Raw genomic sequence first — 22,497 nt, forward strand, 5'->3', positions numbered from 1 at the left:
CAGAGAATAATATGTGCTGAGAAATCAGAGAGAGAAGCTGGGGGAAGTCTCTGGGGGGGAGGGTTTGATGGGGGGAAAGGGGGAAAATAATGAATATGATATGTTTTGAAATTTGGAAAGCCCCGTTTTAAAGGGGTTTTGGGAGAAAGAGGAACAGCCACTCACTAACAAGTCGCTGGGGAAGCGAACAGCCTCACTAAGTAAACTCTGTCATCTGTTCTGCAGATTGTGCAACGATGGAGGGTGGGGTGAGGGGGCAGGGCTGGATTTGATTTTACCAACACAAGGAAAAAGACCCAGCGATCGGCAGCGATCTACCAAAACCTCCTGGGGATTGACCTGTTGGACATCCCTGCACTAGGGTGCTGGGCAGAAGTGAGGCAAGGGCAAGGATTTCAATTGGTGAGCAGGGAGTGAGCGGGGAGCAGCCCCTAGATATACGTAAAATGTGTATAAAAGAGTTCCGTAAACAGCATGCTTTCTGCATTGTAGGAGGTTGGACTAGATGACCATTGGGATCCGCTCCAACTCTGCATTTTAGTATCCTATGTGATGCAATAGAAGGCTGATCGCCGAAGAATGGATGCTTTTGAATTCTGGTGCTGGAGGAGACTCTTGAGAGTCCCATGGACTGCAAGAAGATCAAACCTCTCCATTCTGAAGGAAATCAGCCCTGAGTGCTCACTGGAAGGACAGATCCTGAAGCTGAGGCTCCAAGACTTTGGACACCTCATGAGAAGAGAAGACTCTGATGCTGGGAAAGATGGAGAGCACAAGAAGAAGGGGACGACAGAGGACGAGATGGTTGGACAGTGTTCTCGAAGCTACCAGCATGAGGGAGGTGGTGGAAGACAGGAGGGCCTGGTGTGCTCTGGTCCAGGGGGTCACGAAGAGTCAGACACGACTAAATGACTAAACAACAACATGTGATACAATATTTCTGCTTCATAATTTTATGTATGTTATACATACCGGTAAATGTTATATGCATAATGTTATATGCATTGCTGTATGTACTGGAAACCTGGAGTGTTTATGTGTATCGTAATATATATAATAATAAAACCAGTGTGGATAAGCTTGAGATTTTCAGGAGATTCCACCACTACTTTCTGCAAACCTTGAGTTCCCCCAAAGCCTCTGCTGATCGCTCCCTCGTGTGGATGGTGTCATTTAGGCCACACAATCAGGGCAGCCCAGGACTGGACATTGAGAATAGAGGGAGTGATGCCATTATCTGGCTCTGATGTCATTCTCTGCAGCTCCATCCCACCTCCTTGAAAGTCTCAGAGTAGCACCTGTTTTCTTTGAGTTTTCCTCTCCTGCATCACTCCCTGCAGATTTCCTCTGCAGGGGCGTCCCCAGGGCCCCTGCCTCGCAACATATCCTCACCTGCCAAGACACTTCTGTCCCCACGCAACTGCAGAAACTTTGGAGCCGCTGCAGGCTCTCCAAAGGAAACGTCGGCAGCCTTCTTCCAGAAAATGGGGGTGATGCTTGTGGTGGCAGGTGCCCAGCCAGCTCACCTGGGCTAGAGGCAAAGCTGGCGTTTCTAATGCCCCGTAGTTAACTCCTCGCCAGGTAGTCTTGGGAATAAGCCTTGAGATGGACTGACAACGATGCTGAACTACTGAAGGTTCTGTGGGCATCGAGGCAGATTATGAAAAGGTGCAAGATGCAAAATCTGTAGGGGAAGTTTGGAGCTGAGAGCGACCTTCTACAGAGTCAGACCGCTGGTCATCTCCAGGGCAGAGCAACTCTTCAGGTTCTTGAGCAACCTTAATTGAAGATGCTCTGCACTGAAAGTGAGTGTCAGAAGTCTTCACTGGTCTCGACATCATTAGCCCTTCCTAACAGGGAGCAACAGGACTTGGGTTCAAGGAAGGAACAAAAAGGCAAGAAAGGAGATGTCTCTCAGTGGGGCCTGGTGAGGAGGTGAAGCTTTGCAAAGGGGGTGGGAATGGGTTGTGAAATACTTGTTTGAACCTAAGGAATACTGTCGGGTGCCTGGACCTCACTGAGGGAGGGATGAATTGCATGCTAAAAGCCCTAACTGTGGGGGCACTTGCTAATGACTTCTGCAGCTTTTTCAGTTGCAAATGATGGGAAAACATGAACACGCTAAGCTGGTTAGAATTCAGGCAGGCATGAAGACTGTGTTATTGTCTCTGACACTTAGGTGTGTTGGATCTTGTGGTTTCTTTCTCCCCGACTCTGCTTTATTTTATTGCCTTTAGACAATTCATTAAGTAATTCAAATATCTGAGCACTGAAATCAAATCAGGAGGTTCATGCATTTTCTCAGAGTTTAATAAGCCAAACCTCTACATGTTCTCTCTGTATTTTTTTTTTAACCTAATGACAGAACAGAAGTTATTAGCAAGTGCCGCTGATTTGAGACGTGTAAATATATCCACAAGCAAGACGGTGGCCTTTCAACTGACCTGCTCCTCTCTTTCTGCCCGGAGGCTCCCCCTGAAGGACTGGCAAAAGGATGGGTGACTCTGTCACATTCAGTGTCTCTCAGTTTCTCATATTCCCAGTCTTAAGTTGAGTTCCCCACATCAGTTTGTAAATTGTCCTTGTGAGAATTTATCAACATTTTACAATGAATTTATATTTTTGTATGCCATTATGCCTAATGCACACCTTTTGCAATGCAATTTCCCTTCATTTAATCTGCCTCTGTATGCTGTTTTCACTAATATATGCATTTGTATGCTGAATTTGTCCATTTTGGTACACATTACTTGGCTGGAGAGCAGTGCTGTTGAATTTTGAGCAAAGAATGACTGTGTTTCAGTCTGTGTGTTGTTCTGGAAAGCGACAAGCTTTTAAATGCAAACAGAATCAGATTTATCTCCATCCCCAGAACTGCACCAGCAAAAGATAGTTGGTGTTCCTCATTACTGATGCTGAATCCAGGGATAGGCAAAATATATTTCTTGTACAGGTTCCTTTCCTTGCAGGTGAATTCCATATCCTCAATGGAAGCCAACAACCAGACCACACAGGTCATGGAATTTGTCCTCCTGGGTTTCTCCGGCATGCTAGCTGGCCAGAGATACCTCTTCTTGGCATATTTCACCATCTACTTGGTGACCATCACAGGTAATGTCATGATCTTCACCCTGATCCAGCTGGATTCCCATCTCCACAGCCCCATGTACTTTTTCCTCAGCCACCTATCATGCTTAGATATTTGCCTCTCGTCTGTCACGGTCCCCAAAATCCTGGTGAATCTTTTATACCAGCAACACACCATCTCCTACAATCAGTGCATGGCCCAGATGTTCTTCCTGATGTCCTTCACAGGGGCAGAAGCTGTGCTGCTGGCTGCCATGGCTTATGATGGCTACGTCGCCATCTGCAGGCCTTTGTACTACTCGGTCCTCATGAACGCCAAGGCTTGCGCCCAGCTGGCCACTACCGCATGGGTTTGGGGCTTCCTCCATTCCGCTTTTCACACTGCTCTGAACTCCAACTTGCACTTCTGTGGGCACAACCAGATTGGGCACATTTTCTGTGACGTCCCCCAGTTGTTGAAAATTGCCTGTGGAGACCTGTACATGAATTTCATGGCGACTCAGGTAGCCAGCGTTTTCATAGGACTATTCCCCTTCCTGGCCATTGGCCTCTCATACTTCTACATCCTCTCCTCTGTCTTGAGGATCCCGTCCAATGCTGGCAGGCAGAAAGCTCTTTCCACTTGCGCCTCTCACGTGATCGTGGTCACCCTTTACTTTGGGAATGGGTTGGTTAACTACAACCAATTTGGACAGGGCTACTCCTTGGAGACAGGCACTCTGATCTCCACGATGTACTGCATTGTCCCCCCTGCGCTGAACCCCCTGATCTACAGCCTCCGCAACAAGGAGGTCAAGGGAGCCCTGAGGAAGCTCCTGGAAAGCCAGAGGAAATGACACACTTCTTCAAGCAGATAGTGATCCTAGAAATAAGACTCTCAGAGTTCCCTGGCTGCTTAAGAATTGCAGGCATGCTTGGATGGTAGCAAGCTGTGGGATGGAGATCAAGGCAGACTCATCCACCACAGCTGGTGCCAGAGTAGCTCTGCCAGAGCCAAGGCATACCCCTGGCATTTGCCTGGCCACGATGGCCACCACAGAGGGCAGCCCTGCTCCCTTCATGGCACAAGTGTTGAACAATTCCCCCATGTTGTCTTTTGGGTGGAACAGCAGGAGTGGAACTGTTTGTAAGTGAATGAAGAAAGAAAGAACACTACGAACTCTGGCACAGAAATGTTTATGTATATTTTTTTTAATGGAACTTGGGAATCCTGATATGGTGCACAAATCACCAACATCTCTTGCCCATCGATTGACAAGAGCTCATTTTTCTATGTAGTTGCCATCAGTATATACATTTTTATTGTTGCATGTCTCATGTCTAAAACACTCACGTTTTCAAAAATTTCAGTGCTCAGCATCACTAACAAATAAGTCCAGTCCAGTACTGAAACAGTGGCTTGCAGAGGGGCACAATTCAGAAGGCAGAAGCTGGGAAATACTGGATGGGGAACAGCTAGGAGAAGAAACACTGGGAGGGAGAGTGTTAACAGATTCACTGTCTCTGGAAAGCATTCCTCCACTCTCCCAGAAGCCAAGAAGAGCTCAGAAAGGGTCAGAACAGAAAGCACAGAAAGCACAGAGGGTACAAGCTCAGATTACAAGACGTAGAAGTGACATAGATTAATAGGGACGGAGGGGGTGGGATCCTTAAGTGGGAGCACCGCCATTCCTAGGAGATGGGTTTTTTGTTCTCTTGCTGTGGTTATTAAAGTTTCCAACTGGTAGGAAGACTCCTTTTCCTTTGTTCTGCTTATCTACTGCCATGGGGGAGGAAGCCAGTTCCCTGAAGCCTGACACCCATGCCTTGAGCTCCTTGGAGAAAAAGGTGGGATCAATCAATCAATCAACCAACCAACAGTGGGTCAACAAGAGAGGAGGCGCGAGTGGCCCCTGTACTCTTCCATTTGTTGACTTATTCTAACACCTATGATAGAACGTAAGAAAGCAACTCTCTCCAGTGTCACTGGAGGAAGGCCAGGTTATTTCTGTTTTGGGTACCACGCTTGAATGCAGGGGCGTACCTGAGGGTTGGTCAGGTTAGTCTCTGCCAAAGGCCCAGGCCCAGGGGAGCACAAAAATTGTGCCTCTTCCCTCTTGCTAGGAGCCCACCTGCCCGTCCGTGCCCTCCCTGGGCTGCTCCTCTGGGCAGCCAACATCTCCTTGAGAGCCAGTGTGGTGTAGTGGTTAAGAGCCATAGACGCGTAATCTGGGGAACCGGGTTCGTGTCTCCGCTCCTCCACATGCAGCTGCTGGGTGACCTTGGGCCAGTCACACTTCTTTGAAGTCTCTCAGCCCCACTCACCTCACAGAGTGTTTGTTGTGGGGGAGGAAGGGAAAGGAGACTGTTAGCCGTTTTGAGACTCCTTAAAAGGGAGTGAAAGGCGGGATATCAAATCCAAACTACTACTACTACTACTACTACTACTACTACTACTACTACTACTACTATTCTTCTTCTTCTTCTTCTTCTTCTTCTTCTTCTTCTTCTTCTTCTTCTTCTTCTTCTTCTTCTTCTTCTTCTTCTTCTTGCCAAGGTCTTCTCTGCTTGAATGTGATTCATAGAGTAAGAATGTGCTTTGAAAGTCTACCACAGTAGGAAAATCCTTAAATAAATAAATAAAGACTAGCAAGCTGGGCATCTTTCAATGGTTATTCTCACGAGGTCCCTGATTGGCTGCTGCACAGACGACCTTCCCTGCCATTGGATGGAGTCTCTACAAAGTTCTTCCCCAAGAGAAACTCTTGATTTCTCTCTGTTTCTCGGTTTTCAGTCTTAAATTCAGTTCTTCACATTTCCACATTAGATTGTGGTTGGTTGCTGTTTTGTTAAAGTCTTCATGAAAATTCACCAGCATGTTAATGCAAATTTCTCCTTTGCTCTCCTTCTCACTAAAGAAATGCTTTTTCTATCTCTTTTCTGGAAACATATGCCTACTTATCCACACATTTTTGTGTGCATTCCCTGACTGGACAGCTGCACCCCCCCCCCCCGGTCAGGGAACTGCCATCAGAACAGGGGCGGGAAACAGAAGGGCAGTTGTGCTACAGGGAGCCTCCGAAAATCTTGCGAAGCAGATCCGCTTCCGGTGATGAGGAAAGCCCCACCTCCAGTGGGGAAGAGGGGAAGGGAGCAGAGGATGCTGCTGGGAGCCTCAGCACCACTCCTGGGAGGGAAGCACGCCCCTTCCGTCGCCCACCCTGCGCAGAGGTCTAAAGCACAAAGAGGGAAGGAAAAGGCTGGGCATAACAAGACATTTATGTTGGGGGGGGGTCCAGGAAACAAGCACTCCCGGGTTCTGCTAGCGATTGAGGCAGACATGAACTTTGGGGTTCTGCACTGTAAATAGTTTTGCACCTAAATAAAACCTGTAAAAGACAGGTCAGAGTCCTGCCTGGTTACTCGTGAGCAACCACCTTTGCCATCTGACACCCCCCCCCAAAAAAATGGAAAAGTGTGAAATTAAATGAAAGCTAAACTGACTTTCTTCCCCGTTTTTAAATAAGAGCCAGTCCTTTTTGATTTGAACATTGCAATTCCCTGACTCCCTTGGGTGACGCCAAATACCCTTGTCATCAGCATTTTCTGCCAGGAGAAAAATAAAGCCCAGAGGGAGGGGCGTCTTTTCGTGTGCTTCTTGGTCTCTCTTCCTTTCGTTGCAAATGCATGTTCTTCAGGGGCTGCTCAAACAATAAAAACCTTCTTTCTTGCCAGAGTTGGGTCCATGGGATGTACTGGCAAGACACAGCCAGGTGTTAGGAGATGAGGTGGTGCCTGAAACACATCCAGAAACGGAGAGCTTTTCTTAGGCACAACATGAGTCTGATTTGTCTCCAGTCCTGGCACGGTGGAAGGTGGGGACCCTGAAATCTACAAACACCTTCTGTCGCCCCTCACCTTCTCTGTCCCTGGGACTCTCCCTCCTGTCTGGCTCTCCTCCCTGGCTCACCTGGAAGCAACATCTGGATGTGACCTTCTCCCCACCAATTGTCTGACTCTGCAGCAATCACCTGAGTTCATTCAGCAGGAAGATGGCAGGTAAGGAGCTGAAACATAAGGGAACCTGCGCAGGTTCCATCTGCAATGGGGTCCGGAGGAGGGATTGCTTGTCTGCGTGCACTGGTTTGTTGAAAAGCATGCAAACTGGACATTGTCTGTGCAGAATGTTTGAATCAATATGGGAAAAGAGGAAATAATCTAGGCTGCCTGATTTACAGCTGGCTGCAAAGCGATTCCATGTTCTATGCAGCACAGGAAAGCTTCAAAGCCTTCAGAGTGTTCAGCAACCTGCTTGAGTCGGATTCGCTGTGTCCAGAATAGGGATGGGCAAATCATTTATGCCGTGAAACACCCTGAGATCTGGGGGTGGTGGTAGACAAATTCTATTCCTAACAACAACCACAACAATTTTAGTGCAAAGTTAGTGTGGGTTTTTTTTGTTTTGTTTTGTTTTGCCAAATGTACACATTTTTGCAAAGCAATTTCCCCCAATACAGTGGTACCTCTGGTTAAGAACTTAATTCATTCCAGAGGTCCGTTCTTAACCTGAAACTGTTCTTAACCTGAAGCACCACTTTAGCTAATGGGGCCTCCTGTTGTTGCCATGCCACCGGAGCACGATTTCTGTTCTCATCCTGAAGCAAAGTTCTTAACCTGAAGCACTATTTCTGGGTTAGCAGAGTCTGTAACCTGAAGCATCTGTAACCCGAGGTACCACTGTATAACACATGTTTGCATGTTATCTGCAGTGTGTGTGTGTGTGTGTGTGTGTGTGTGTGTGTGTGTGTACCCGTCTCCACAGACCCAGTATACACATTTTTGTACACATTACTTGACAGGGGAACTGCATTGAAGTGTGAAGGGTGGCTGTATTTCAGTTTGCATGCTGTTTCAGAAAGAGCTGATTCAGTAGGCTTGCCTAATAATAATAATAATAATAATAATAATAATAATAATAATAATTGTATTTATACCCCACCCTCCCCAGCCAAGACCAGGCTCAGGGCGGCTAACATCCGGTATAAAACCAATTGATTAAAATACAACTTAAAAACAGGATTAAAATACAACTTAAAATGCAGCCTCATTTCAGTGGGAGCCCAGATCAAAAACTGTTCGGGGGGAGCAAATGTCAAATCTTCCCCAAGGCCAACTACCCAGACTGGTCCTACGTGAGCCAGAAAAAAGCCAGGGAAGTCCCCAAATAGGGGTTCCATCACAGAAGGAGAAAGGAAAGAGGGGGAGGGGAACTGAATCTTAGTATCTCCCGCACCCGTAGCCCAGAGTGGTTTTATGGTTCAGCCTTCTTCATCAGCTGTAGGTTCAGGACAGACGCCACCCACCCCCCAAGGGCTGCTTCTCACAGTACATAAGCAATTTATCACCTTTGCTGCCTCAAAATGCCACAATGGCTTTACCTTAAACAACTGCAAAAAGGAGCTTAGATGCAATTAAAGAAGCAGGGAAAGTATATCAAAGACTATTAGCCAGGATAGTTAAAAGTTAGAGAAATGTTACATATCACTGAGAAACATCTGCTGGGGAGAACTATTGCCTTAGTGTCCCAATGCTCAACTTATTTGGTGTCAAAATAAAAAAAATCCTTCCAGTAGCACCTTAAAGACCAACTAAGTTAGTTCTTGGTATGAGCTTTCATGTGCATGCACACTTCTTCAGATACACCTTCTTCAGATACACTTCAGATATTTGGTGTCATCCAGCTGACCGCTTTGGGATGAGCCCATCTGTTAATTTCCTATATTTTTTGCCGATATTTCTGTTCTGTTCTGCAGTAATCTGCTTTTTATTTAAACAAATCCCCCCCCCTCCAACTACATAGCTCAGTAATATTTTTTGATAGGACAAAGGGCAAGAGATTCAGACATAACATTAGGAAGAACTCTCTGAGGACAAGAGCTGTTAGACAGTGGAACGGACTCTCTCAGAAGGTAGTGGACTCTCCAACTTTGGAGGCTTTTAAACAGAGGTTGGATGGCCTCGGGGATGGTTCAGGGATGTTTAAGCTGAGATTCCTGAATTCCAGGTGGTTGGAATAGAGGATCCTAAATATTTACTAGTTATTTCCCAATTCAAATCAGACTTCAAATTCAGGCAGTTACTAAACCCGTCTCTTTTGGCCTCCGTTAAAATGATGACCCTTACAGGTTTCCCCCATTGTGGTCTCAGACAAGATTTTCAACAAACCTGCAATTAATGTTCTTTTTTCATATAAGAAACCTATATAGTAAATCCCAGTTAGGTGGTTTGAGGCAGGGTCCCCCATCTACAGACCTATCATGTTGTTGTTGTTGTTTAGTCGTTTAGTCGTGTCCGACTCTTTGTGACCCCTTGGACGAGAGCATGCCAGGCACTCCTTTCTTCCACTGCCTCCCGCAGTTTGGTCAGACTAATCTTTGTAGCTTCGAGAACACTGTCCAACCATCTCATCCTCTGTCATCCCCTTCTCCTTGTGCCCTCCATCTTTCCCAGCATCAGGATCTTTTCCAGGGAGTCTTCTCTTCTTATGAGGTGGCCAAAGTATTGGGGCCTCAGCTTCAGGATCTGTCCTTCCAGTGAGCACTCAGGGCTGATTTCCTTCAGAATGGAGAGGTTGGATCTTCTTGCAGTCCATGGGACTCTCAAGAGTCTCCTCCAGCACCATAATTCAAAAGCATCAATTCTTCAGCGATCAGCCTTCTTTATGGTCCAGCTCTCACTTCCATACATCACTACTGGAAAAACCATAGCTTTAACTATACGGACCTTTGTCAGCAAGGTGATGTCTCTGCTTTTTAAGATGCTGTCTAGGTTTGGCATTGCTTTTCTCCCAAGATGCAGGCCTCTTTTAATTTCGTGCAGTTTGCAAATGCATCCTAGTTGTCTAGGAGAATATGAGCTGAAGATGAAGACGTGTGGATTCAAGAGCTCCCCACTTGGTTGCTTTTTCTTTATTCCCTCACAATGTAAATACAGTGGTACCTCTGGTCGTGAACAGAATCCATTCCAGAGGCCCATTCCCAACATGAAAAGAGCACAACCCGCAGTGGCGTGTCTGTGCACACGCGGGTTGCGATTCGCCACATCTGCACATGCACGTGATGTCACTTTGTGCTTCTGCGCATGTGTGAGTGGCGAAACCCAGAAGTAACCCTTTCCGGTACTTCCGGGTCACCGCGGGACGTAACCTGAAAGAACGTAACATGAAGCAGACGTAACATGAGGTATGACTGTACTGGCATTCAGCCCTTTAATCTGCATTTATATGCAAGTTGTTCATATGTTCTAAGTTTGTACAAGCCTTCAATCCAGTCGTAGAAGGGAAGCACAATTTTATTTTTCCAATTCATCAGCATCAGTCTTTTTGCTGTGGTAAGGGCACAGAGAGTCCAGTCGAATTGTCCTTTTCTAAGGTTCCATGTGCTGGGTATATAATTCAAGAGGATGTTTTGCTCTGCAAATGTTAGGTTGTTCCATACAGTTATGTTGATGCTTTCAGTTACCGTCTGCCAAAAATCTTTTAAAAAACAAAGAAACCCACCTCTGATTTCACATCTGTGTGTTCTGGAACCTTCTTTTGTCCGCATTAATCTCTCTTCCTTGCTGCTCTCTTCTCAGAGTTGACCTTGATGCAGACCATGGAAGGCAGTAATCAGACGCTGGTGGTGACCGAATTCATCTTCCTGGGTTTCTCTGGGGTCCAAAAAGGTCAGTCCTTCTTCTTCCTGCTCTTTCTGACCATCTACCTCTTCACCCTGGTGGGAAACTCCATGATCTTCACCCTGATCCAGCTGGATTCACGCCTCCACAGCCCCATGTACTTTTTCCTCAGCCATTTATCCTGCTTGGACGTCTGCTACTCATCTGTCACCATCCCCAAGATCCTGGTAAACTTCTTGCACCAGAGACACACCATTTCCTACAACCAGTGCATGGCCCAGATGTTCTTCCTGATGACCTTTGCAGGGACTGAGTGCGCCCTGCTGGCCGTCATGGCCTACGACCGCTATGCCGCCATTTGTCAACCCTTGCGCTATGCTCAACTGATGAGCAGAAGAGTGTGTGTCCCTCTGGCTACCACTTCTTGGATCTGGGGCCTCTTGGACTCTGCCATTCACACTGCGCTCTCCACCAACCTGGCCTTCTGTGGGGCCAACCGGATCCACCACATCTTCTGTGATGTCCCACCACTGCTGAAAATTGCCTGCAGCAACACCTATGTCAACGAGATGGCCCTTCATGCAGCAAGCATTTTTGTGGGGATCAGCCCTTTCCTCCTGGTGGTCATCTCCTATATCTTCATTCTGTCGGCCATCCTTCGGATCCGCTCCAACAATGGCAGGCACAAGGCCTTCTCCACTTGCGCAGCCCACATAGTTGTGGTCATCATCTATTTTGGGATGGCCAACGTGAACTACAACCGCCCGAGCGCAGGCTACTCCTTGGAAGTGGACACCCTGGTCTCCACACTCTACTGCATCATCACCCCTATGCTGAACCCCCTAATCTACAGCCTCCGCAACAAGGAGGTGAAGGAAGCCCTGAAGAAGGTTCTGGGGGGTCAGAAGAAGGGATATAATTCCCCTCACTAACAAGTGGTGTGGAAATCAGACCACTAGATAATCATTTGAAATGTACATTAGCAGCACCGCTCCTTATTCTATCAGGAGGGTCTCTTTGCTCATCTGTTCCAAAGGTGCTCTGAGGGTTTTACAAAGTGCAAAAATATTGACACACAATTAGCATGCAAATCACTTCCTCAGATACACTGAAAGTTTACAAAAATTACAGGAAGACTTCAACCAGTTATTAAAATAGGTTTGCCCTTTTAGAACCAGTTTTTCTAGCAGTTATCTTACTTTACTTGCAGTGTGTGGTTACACATGTTTTTGCACAACTTTGTTCTTGCAGCTAAAACAGAATATGAACCGAGCATATGCCTCCCTCATCCTCATAGGACTAGTTTAGCCAGCTAGCGCTGGTGATCATCTAATGTTTATTGGATGGATTTTTCCCCTAAATTGATTTTTGAATTCTGAATCTATTGTTACTCATGTTTTATACTGTATTTTATGCTGTTTTTTGTTGCATCAATTAAGTGTTTTAAATTTGTTGTTAGCCGTCCTGAGCCCAGTTTTCTGAACTGGGAAGGGCAGGGTATAAATAAAAAATTATTTATTTATTTATTTATTTATTTATTTATTTATTTATTTATTTATTTATCCATCCTTAGTTACGTACACACTTTAACCGTTAAACGAAGCAGATTTGACTATATGTTCTGCATTGTACACCAATGTATAAGCTCAAGACAAGACTCTTGATTTTCTGTTTACTGTTCAGGTGTGTATAATTAAGCTCCTAATCAGTACCCTTCCCATCCCCACCCAGACCTTTTGTTTGTTTATTGCATCATTCTGTATTATATTATATTTTAAAATTAAGTGCTTTTAGTATTTTGTAAGCTATCCTGTACGGTTATTTTGATACTCTGTATCTTTTAAAAACATTATTAAAAACACGCACATAATTCCCCCTAAAATGTTCCTCATTTTTTGTATGTTATTTTCAGCAACTTATGCCCTTTTATCCACGCTTTACCCTACTTCAGACATTTTTTCTGCACCTTACTTGGCTGGAGATTTGCATTGCAAGATCTGGAGATTGAAAAGGTGGGCTGTGCTTTGATTCCCGTATTGCTTCAGAAAGTGTGAATTAAATGGAGATTGAATAGATTTTCTTCCCCCATCACTAACTGGGAGCCTGGTTTGAACATTGGTATTCCCCAACCCCCTGGGTCCCCACCCTTCGCTCACGACTCCAAACTTCTCTGCCAATTAAAAGAAAAACCCAAAGGGGGTGGAGAGGAGAGAGAGAAGAGAACTCTTTTTCTGGACTCCTTGATTTTTCTTTCTCCTGATGCAAAGGTGTGTTCTTCAGGGCCAGTTCAAGCACTCAGTATAAACCTGATTTCCTGCCAGAGTTGGACCCGCACAATACAAGAAGGGTGCAGCTTAGCTTTAGGACATGTGATTGATGCTTGAAGAGCTGGGGACCTTTTTGGGGGGAAGAACTCCTGCCTGACTCTCCTCACTGGGTTACCTGGAAGAAGCATCAGCATCTAAAACTGGCTTTCTCCACATCTTTCCAAAGGCAACAGGTGCCCCACCATTATCCATGCAACAGGAAGGTGCCAGGTGAGAAATGGAGGGAAATGAAGGTGTCCATGAAGTAGCCCTCAGACCCAGGAAAGGTTTCCTTTGCAATGGGGGTGGGATAGGAATTGCTCATCTGCATGCACCAGTCTGATTGAAACCAGGGAAATTTTTTAACTGGAGGTTGTCTAACATCATTCCAGAGGTTTCAACCAGAAATCATGCTGGGAAATGGGGAAATAATCCGGGTGGCTGGTTTAAAACTAAGCACAAAATGATTCATTTTTCCATGCAGGTCAGGAAAGCTGTGAAATGTTCACAGTGCTGGATTTGCTCTGTCCAGAGTAGAAATGAGCAAATCTCCAAATTTCAGTTTTGCTCCATTTCTCATTTCGTCACTCTTAAGTTCATTTTTCTACATTTTAACAGCAGTTTGGAATCTTTGCTAAGTCCTCATGAAAATTCACCAGCATTTTAGTGCAACGCTCTCCTAATACAGTATATACACGAGTGTTCGTTTGCTGCAATTTTGCAAAGCAATTTCCCCTGGTAGAATGCATTTTTGCATGTGTTACTTCACCGTAGAACTACATTGCAAAAGTCAGGGAAGCGTGAATTTCAAAGGGTGGATGTTTCAGAAACTTGGAAACTGTGCAAATGAGGTATGTTTTCCGTTGAATGCAAATCTAATGCCCTCCCCATCCCAAGCCCAGAGTGATTTTACGCATCAGCCTTATTTATTGCCCATGAATTCAGGACAGTCGCTTGCCACGCTTCACCCTTCCAAAATAACAGCTTCTCACGGCGCATAAGAATTTTTTGGGTTTGGCTGCTTGGAGATGCTGTAATTCCCCTACATTAAAAAGCTTTAAATTGGGCTTGGGCAGCTATGGGGAGGAGGGAAAGTCTATCGATGGCTATTAGTCACGGTAGCTAGACTTTAGCCAGAGGTCACGTGGCCCTGAGGAATATCTGTTTTGGAGGGCTATTGCTCATGTGCTCTGATGGTCAACTTCTCTGGCAGAATCTGAGAACCACTTTGTGAAAGGGAGGGGGTTGCAATTTGTAGATTGCACATGTTTTCTACTGATAATTCTCTTCCATTCTGCAGAAATCTGCAACTTTAAAGAGAGAAAACCCTTCGTAATACATATTTAACTACGTACATAATACATCAGGCCATTTCTTGGAAGAATTGGCCAAGACTGACTTCTTTAGGCATCCCTAAGAGAAGGATTCTGAACTAGGCAGACCTTTCATCTCATCCGGCAGGGCTGGTCAGGAGAGGGTCATGAGAGCCTCAAACAGCACTCACACAAATTTATACTGGGTGCTCTTAGGATAAGATGTGAATATAAACCATATATTGATTACAGGGGAATACAATACAGAATTTAATTTGTTTTATAGCTGAACATTTTGGTTCCGCCTTGCTTAGTTGTGGCCATTGCAGGGCTTTGAGGCTGCCATGCTCAGAAGGGCTTCATTCATGGAAGCAAGCGGTGCTGCCACGGTCCTTCAAGTTGACACCATGTCCCTCATGCACATCTAGAATTTCTCCCTTTTTGCTACTATTGCTGGATCTCTTGGCATCTCTGTAGTCTGACCAGCTGTGGTTCTCAGAACAATGTTAGCAAAAGCGAGAACTTCTGGATGCACACAGTGAACACATTACAGCTGCATGGGCAGGAGACTTGTTCAAATTTCTTACAATAATCAGCTGTGAAGCCTTCTGGGCCAGGGGCTATTTAAAAAAAAATCTCACTGACCATACTGTGGAGCTCAGAGATCATTATGGGAGGCTGGTGCTGATCAGAACCAGATTGAGCTAAACATCATTAAATGCTTCAATAGCATCATTTTTGGGACAATCAGATGCATGCAATTTCTCATAGAATTTTAAAAATTCATTTGTGACGTTATCAGATCCTATTATCACTTTATCCTTGTTGGTCTTTAGTTGTTGAACCCAATTATTCTACTATTCATTTTTAAACAAATATGGTCACAATCTGCCAGCTTTGCTTCCTTTATTGAACATACACAGTCTGACAAACGTTAGCTTTTTTCTGTTTGAGTGCAGTTTATGAGGTCATATTGTTTTCTCTCTGCTTCTAATCTTCTCTATAATTTTTTGTAGAGAACATAGCCATGTGTTTCCTTTCGTTCTAATTGTTACATGCCTCCTCCCTTTGTTTTATTTTTTCAAGTATGAGTTTTTAAAAATTATTTGAACTCTCATTACTGCCTTCAAAACATCCCATATAGTTGTTGTTTGGTCATTTAGTCGTGTCCGACTCTTCGTGACCCCCTGGACCAGAGCATGCCAGGCACTCCTGTCTTCCACTGCCTCCCGCAGTTTGGTTAGTAGCTTCGATAACACTGTCCAACCACCTCGTCCTCTGCCGTCCCCTTCTCCTTGTGACCTCAGTCTTTCCAATAATAATAATAATAATAATAATAATAATAATAATAATAATAATTTATACCCCACCCATCTGGCTGGGTTTCCCCAGCCACTCTGGGTGGCTTCCAACAAAATATTAAAAACAGTACAGCATCAAACATTAAAAACTTCCCTAAACAGGGCTGTCTTCAGTTGTCTTTTAAAAGTAAAATAGTTGCTTATTGCCTTGACATCTGGTGGGAGGGTGTTCCACATGTCAGGCGCCACTACCGAGAAGGCCCTCTGCCTGGTTCCCTGTAACCTCACTTCTTGCATGGAGGAAACCACCAGAAGACCTTCAGCACTGGACCTCCGTGTCTGGGCTGAATGATGGAGGTGGAGACTCTCCTTCAGGTCTACTGGGCTGAGGCCGTTTAGGGCTTTAAAGGTCGACACCAACACTTTGAATTGTGCTCGGAAGCATACTGGGAGCCAATGAAGATCTTTCAGGACTGGTGTTATGTGGTCTCGGCGGCTGCTCCCAGTCATCAGTCTAGCTGCCACTAGGGTCTTTTTTCAGAGCTTCCTTTTTTAAAATACAGTGGTAGGAGCTCATCCTACACTCGAGTAGGACCCTAGTAGAGACACATGCCCGACTGGCATGTTCCCTCCCGCCTGGTCATTTAGGAGTTTAAAAAGCTTTCTTCTGCCCAAACATCACAGTGACCGATGCCAACAGACACCGGCACACTTAGGGATCCGCAGAGTTTGCGCACCTTGCGTAACAGACCTCAGCAACTCAGCATTTTGGCTAATCTACTTTATTTACATATAAACACACACGGAGCACTGCAACATGGCTCCCTCTCTCTCTAGCATCAGACAGCAAAGAGAAAAAGGACGAAGGACAATAGTCCCACTTCACGGAACACTTCACTTTCCTGCTTGGCAGGGGGTTGGACTCGATGGCCCTTGTGGTCTCTTCCAACTCTATGATTCTATGAACACAGGAACACAAACATCCTGTCTTCGTCACTTCCCACTCTGTGGAGTTAAAACATACACCGTCATGTGAAAGACAACAATCCCATGACTGCAATCACGGAGCAGGAATTCTAACACCTTGGTTCTCAAATGCCTTGGTACTCAAACAACTTGGAACCCAAACACTGCAAACCTGGAAGTAAGTGTTCTGGTTTGCGAACTTTTTTCGGAAGCCGAACTTGCTCTGTTTTGAGTATTACACTTCCGTTTTGGGTGTTACGCTGAGGTCTGTCTGTTTTTGCTATTTATTTTGTGTTCTTGTGGCTCTTTTTGGTTTTGGTTTTGTGACTTTGTGGAACCCAGTTCAGCTATTGATGGATTGCGTGACTGCAGTACATTGTTTATTGCTTCCATTTTATGGATCAATGGTCTTGTTAGATAATAAAAATCATGTTAAAATCTAACAAGGTATGAAGTTTACGGCATGTAATGCCTTAAGAGAGAATATTATGAAAATGATATACAGGTGGTACATGACCCCAGTCAAGCTTGCAAAAATCTATCATTTGCCCGATAACAAATGTTGGAAATGTAAAGAAACTGAAGGTACATTCTTTCACCTTTGGTGGACGTGCCCAAGGATTAAGGCCTTCTGGGAGATGATTTATAACGAAATGAAAAGGGTATTTAAATATACCTTTCTGAAGAAACCAGAGGCCTTTCTCCTGGGCATAGTCAGCCAAATGGTGCCAAAGAAGGACAGAGCTTTCTTTATGTATGCCACAACAGCAGCAAGAATACTTATTGCAAAGTATTGGAAGACACAAGATCTACCCACTCTGGAAGAATGGCAGATGAAGGTGATGGACTACATGGAATTGGCGGAAATGACTGGCAGAATCTGAGACCAGGGAGAAGAGTCGGTAGAAGAAGATTGGAAGAAATTTAAAGATTATTTACAGAAATATTGCAAAATTAATGAATGTTAGAATGATGTCAGAATGAAGTTAAGTGGTTTAAACAGCAATGTTATAAAGGTGTATGTAAAAATGGATTATTAACAGGTGAGAATCCAAAGTTATAATATATTGTTAAAGGATTAAGATAAAAATAAAGAGGGAAAGAAATTGCTGAATTAACTAACTGAACTGGAATACAAAAAAGGGAGGTGTGAGGAGGTCAGGGAAGCAAGGAAATGAATGTAAGGTGGAAAGATTGATGTATTTTTAAGTGTTCTTTATCTTTTTTGTATTTTGTATTTTTCTTTTATTCTTATTTCTGTCTTTTTTTCTTTTGTTTTTATCTATGTAATTTTTTTCTTTGAAACCTTAATAAATATCATTTTTTTAAAAAAAAAAGATAATAAAAATCATGTTAAATTTCTGTTTTAAGGGTTGTTTTTAAAAGTCTGGAACGGATTGATCCATTTTGCATTACTTTGTATGGGAAAGCGTGCCTTGGTTTTGAAACACTTTGAATGGACTTCTGGAACGGATTAAGTTTGAGAACCAAGGTTCCACTGTACCAGAAGGTAAGTCTAGAAGAATTTGGCTTTATTCACTCTGATCTTAAATGGAATACCTGATCAGCTCCCCCCCCCCCTTGTATGGCATCTTTTCCTTTTAACCTTAGAAATTTTACCTGCATGCCTTGTGATATTTTCCTTTGAACGGCATGTGCTGAGTTGATACACTGCGCTGCTTCAATCCCTACCTCCCATGCTTGCTCTAGTTCCAGAAATCCCTTAAGTTGCTTTTATAGAAATCCAACCCGATCTCTTATTTTTAAAGGTGTGACAGCTAGAAAGGTCCCAGAGTATTCCAGGTGTGGTTTGATGGAAGGAACATAAATGTAGATGTGCCCAATCTTTCTCACTGCTCTGCTCCTAGAATCATGGAATCATAGAATCATAGAGTTGGAAGAGATCACAAGGGCCATCGAGTCCAACCCCCTGCCAAGCAGGAAACACCATCAGAGCACTCCTGACATATGGTTGTCAAGCCTCTGCTTAAAGACCTCCAAAGAAGGAGACTCCACCACACTCCTTGGCAGCAAATTCCACTGTCGAACAGCTCTTACTGCCAGGAAGTTCTTCCTAATGTTTAGGTGGAATCTTCTTTCTTGTAGTTTGGATCCATTGCTCCGTGTCCGCTTCTCTGGAGCAGCAGAAAACAACCTTTCTCCCTCCTCTATGTGACATCCTTTTATGTATTTGAACATGGCTATCATATCACCCCTTAACCTCCTCTTCTCCAGGCTAAACATGCCCAGCTTGCAGTGTCATTGGTTCCCACATGAACCAAGAGGAAGGGGTATTTGTCAGTGGGTTTTATGATTCCTTGCAGTCGTTCAGTTACATCTTGGATCTTAGCCCCGGGGAGACAGCACACTTCCTGAGACTTCCTGATTTAATCCTCTTTCTGAAGAAGACCTTTCCTACTTCACAGAGGTAAGTTTGTGGGAGGGTATCCCAGCTATAAAAACAAGCCCCCCCCCAAAAAAAAACCCACCAGGAAGAGATCGAAAGAATAGAATGTTATTGTTAAGAAAGAATATGAACTAATATAGAAGAGAGCAGTCACTTATGGATGCTTTAGTCAAGATCCCCGCATTGAACTAAATGGCCTTCAGAATCCCTTCCCACTCAACTATTCGATGAGTTTATGGGTCTAAAGGTTAAGCAGAAGACCTCCTTCCTAGAGAAACCGATATGTCTTCCAAATCAATGGGACCCCCTCTCCAAGCAGGGAATAGAAAGCAAGGTTCAATCTCGGCTGCCTATTTCTGCATCTTAAATTCTATTAGCACTAGATTCTTTGTGCCAACTTAACTTATGACAAAATGCTTTGCCGTTACATCAGTTGCAGACCCCCAAAAGTTGAATATGTCCCCGCCTGGGGCAGTAACACATCCTCTGTTTTTTTTGTGTGCACATAATTTATAAAATGAATTTATAAATGTGCTCTTGTTAGGACTATGAAAACGATGAAAGCAGAGAGATCTTTAGGGACAAAAATACTCTGTCCCATGCACATATCTGCATTCCCTGCCCACAACCTACAGTGGTGCCTCGCAAGACGAAATTAATTCGTTCCGCAAGTCTCTTCGTCTTGCGGTTTTTTCGTCTTGCGATACACGGTTTCCCATAGGAATGCATTGAAAATCAATTAATGCGTTCCTAGGGAAACCGCCTTCAGACTGGAGGCTGGGGGGGGGACAAGGGCTTTTCTTCCCACCCCCAGCATTTTAAAAAACCCTGGGACAGCGGAGGACTTCTCCGCTGTCCGGGGCGATCTTAAAATGCTGGCGGGCGGCATTTTAAAATCGCCCCGGACAGCGGAGGACTTCTCCGCTGTCCGGGGCGATCTTAAAATGCTGGCGGGCGGCATTTTAAAATCGCCCCGGACAGCGGAGGACTTCTCCGCTGTCCGGGGCGATTTAAAAGCCCCTGGGAAGGCAGGCAGGGGGGACAAAGACTTTCGCCCCCTGCCCGCCTTCAGAAGGTGTTCCCGCCCCCTGCCCCACTTCGGAACAGCTTTCCGAAGTGGGGCGGCTGGGGCAGGTGTCCCCGCCCCCCCGCCCCACTTCGGAACAGCTTTCCGAAGTGGGGCGGCTGGGCCAGGTGTCCCCGCCCCCCCTCCCCACTTCGGAACAGCTTTCCGAAGTGGGGCGGATGGGGCAGCTGTTCCCGCCCCCCTCCCCCCTTCGGAACAGCGTTCCGAAGTGGGGCGGATGGGGCAGCTGTTCCCGCCCCCCCTCCCCACTTCGGAACAGCGTTCCGAAGTGGGGCGGATGGGGCAGCTGTTCCCGCCCCCCCTCCCCCCTTCGGAACAGCGTTCCGAAGTGGGGCGGATGGGGCAGCTGTTCCCGCCCCCTCCCCCCTTCGGAACAGCGTTCCGAAGTGGGGCGGATGGGGCAGCTGTTCCCGCCCCCCTCCCCCCTTCGGAACAGCGTTCCGAAGTGGGGCGGATGGGGCAGCTGTTCCCGCCCTCCGCTTCGGAACAGCGTTTTAAAATGCTGGGGGTCGGCAGCGAACGCTCCCGACCCCCAGCATTTTAAAATCTCCCCGGGACAGGGGGAGATTTTAAAATGCTGGGGGTCGGCAGCGCTTCGCTCCCGACCCCCAGCATTTTAAGATCTCCCCGGGACACGGGGAGATTTTAAAATGCTGGGGGTCGGCAGCGAACGCTTCGCTCCCGCCCGCCAGCATTTTAAGATCGCCGGGGCAGGCGGGGGGAAGGCAGGCGGGGGGGGGAGCAAAGACTTTTGCCCCCCGCCGGCCTTCAGAAGAGGTCCTCTTCTGAAGGCCGGCTGTGGGTGAAAGTCTTTGCTCCCGACCGCCAGCATTTCCCTATGGGCTTTCGTCTTGCGATGCAAGCCCATAGGGAAATTCGTCTTGCGAAGCGCCTCCAAAACAGAAAACCCTTTCGTCTTGCGGGTTTTCCATCTTGCGAGGCATTCGTCTTGCGGGGTACCACTGTTCTTTCTTTCTTTCTTTCTTTCTTTCTTTCTTTCTTTCTTTCTTTCCTGTTCTCCACTCAAAACTGACCTCAACAGAGCCATGGAAAGCAGGAATCAGACGCTACAAGTGACCGAATTTATCTTCCTGGGTTTCTCTGGGGTCCACAAGGGACAGTCCTTCCTTTTCCTGCTCTTTCTGACCATCTACCTATTTACCCTGGTGGGAAACGGTGTGATCTTCACCTTGATCCAACTGGATTCACGCCTCCACAGCCCCATGTACTTTTTCCTCAGCCATTTATCCTGCTTGGACGTCTGCTACTCATCCGTCACCATCCCCAAGATTCTGGCAAACTTCTGGCACCAGAGACACGCCATTTCCTACAACCAGTGCATGGTCCAGATGTTCCTCCTGATGACATTTGCAGGGACTGAGTGCGCCCTGCTGGCTGTCATGGCCTATGACCGCTATGCCGCCATTTGTCAACCCTTGCGCTATGCTCACCTGATGAGCAGAAGAGTGTGTGTCCCTCTGGCTACCACTTCTTGGATCTGGGGCCTCTTGGACTCTGTTATTCACACCGTGCTCTCCACCAACCTGGCCTTCTGTGGGGCCAACCAGATCCACCACATCTTCTGCGATGCCCCTCCTCTTCTGCAAATCGCCTGCAGTGACACCTACGTCAACGAGATGGCCCTTCATGTAGCAAGTGTGTTTGTCAGCCTGGGGACTTTCCTCCTGGTGGTCATCTCCTACATCTTCATTCTGTCAGCCATCCTTCGCATCCGCTCTAACACCGGCAGGCGAAAGGCCTTCTCCACTTGTGCTGCCCACATAGTTGTGGTCATCATCTATTTTGGGATGGCCAACGTGAACTACAACCGCCCGAGCGCAGGCTACTCCTTGGAAGTGGACACCCTGATCTCCACTCTCTATTGTATCATCATCCCCATGTTGAATCCTGTCATCTACAGCCTCCGCAACAAGGAGGTGAAGGAAGCCCTGAGGAAGGTTCTGGGGGGCTTGCAGAAGGGCTCTGAACTCTCTCACTAACAGAGTCTCCAGAAATTTCCCTTGGGGGTCGAAGTACAGTGGCTAACACCATATTCCCATTGGCTAGACTTAATTCAGCAATACATTACTAGACAGATTCCAAAGAATTAGGTCATGATTCTGCACTGGGTCTTGTGTCCAACACCCAGTTCAACAACTGCATTGTCTCCCAGTCTGAAGAGCTGCTTAGCTGCCAAATTCAACATGGCGCACTGTCACAAGGGGATTTGTCTTGAACCTCAGACCTAAATCCAATAATAATAATAATAATAATAATAATAATAATAATAATAATAATAATAATAATAATAATAATAATAATAATAATATATTTATACCCCACCCCCCACCCATCTGGCTGGGTTGCCCCAGCC

The 22,497-nt window shown here is 45.8% G+C and overlaps 3 protein-coding genes across 3 annotated transcripts; all 3 read left to right on the forward strand.

Annotated features, from left to right (window-relative positions):
- Positions 1-3,017: 3,017 nt before the first annotated feature.
- Positions 3,018-3,923, forward strand: LOC308595780 (olfactory receptor 5V1-like; the record flags this gene model as incomplete). Its single annotated transcript, XM_081210489.1, has 1 exon — positions 3,018-3,923. The coding sequence occupies one exon, from the start codon at positions 3,018-3,020 to the stop codon at positions 3,921-3,923; it is 906 nt and encodes a 301-aa protein (XP_081066615.1).
- A 6,786-nt stretch (positions 3,924-10,709) lies between these two features.
- Positions 10,710-11,675, forward strand: LOC308596885 (olfactory receptor 5T7-like; the record flags this gene model as incomplete). Its single annotated transcript, XM_081212189.1, has 1 exon — positions 10,710-11,675. Exon 1 carries the CDS (start codon positions 10,713-10,715, stop codon positions 11,673-11,675), a length of 963 nt encoding a protein of 320 aa, XP_081068315.1. The 5' UTR covers positions 10,710-10,712.
- A 9,494-nt stretch (positions 11,676-21,169) lies between these two features.
- On the forward strand, positions 21,170-22,123 carry LOC308596852 (olfactory receptor 5T7-like; the record flags this gene model as incomplete). Its single annotated transcript, XM_081212159.1, has 1 exon — positions 21,170-22,123. One exon carries the CDS (start codon positions 21,170-21,172, stop codon positions 22,121-22,123), a length of 954 nt encoding a protein of 317 aa, XP_081068285.1.
- Positions 22,124-22,497: the final 374 nt, after the last annotated feature.

This window comes from Podarcis bocagei (assembly GCF_964188305.1).
Source record: "Podarcis bocagei genome assembly, chromosome: 10".
NCBI classification, from domain to species: Eukaryota; Metazoa; Chordata; class Lepidosauria; order Squamata; family Lacertidae; genus Podarcis; species Podarcis bocagei.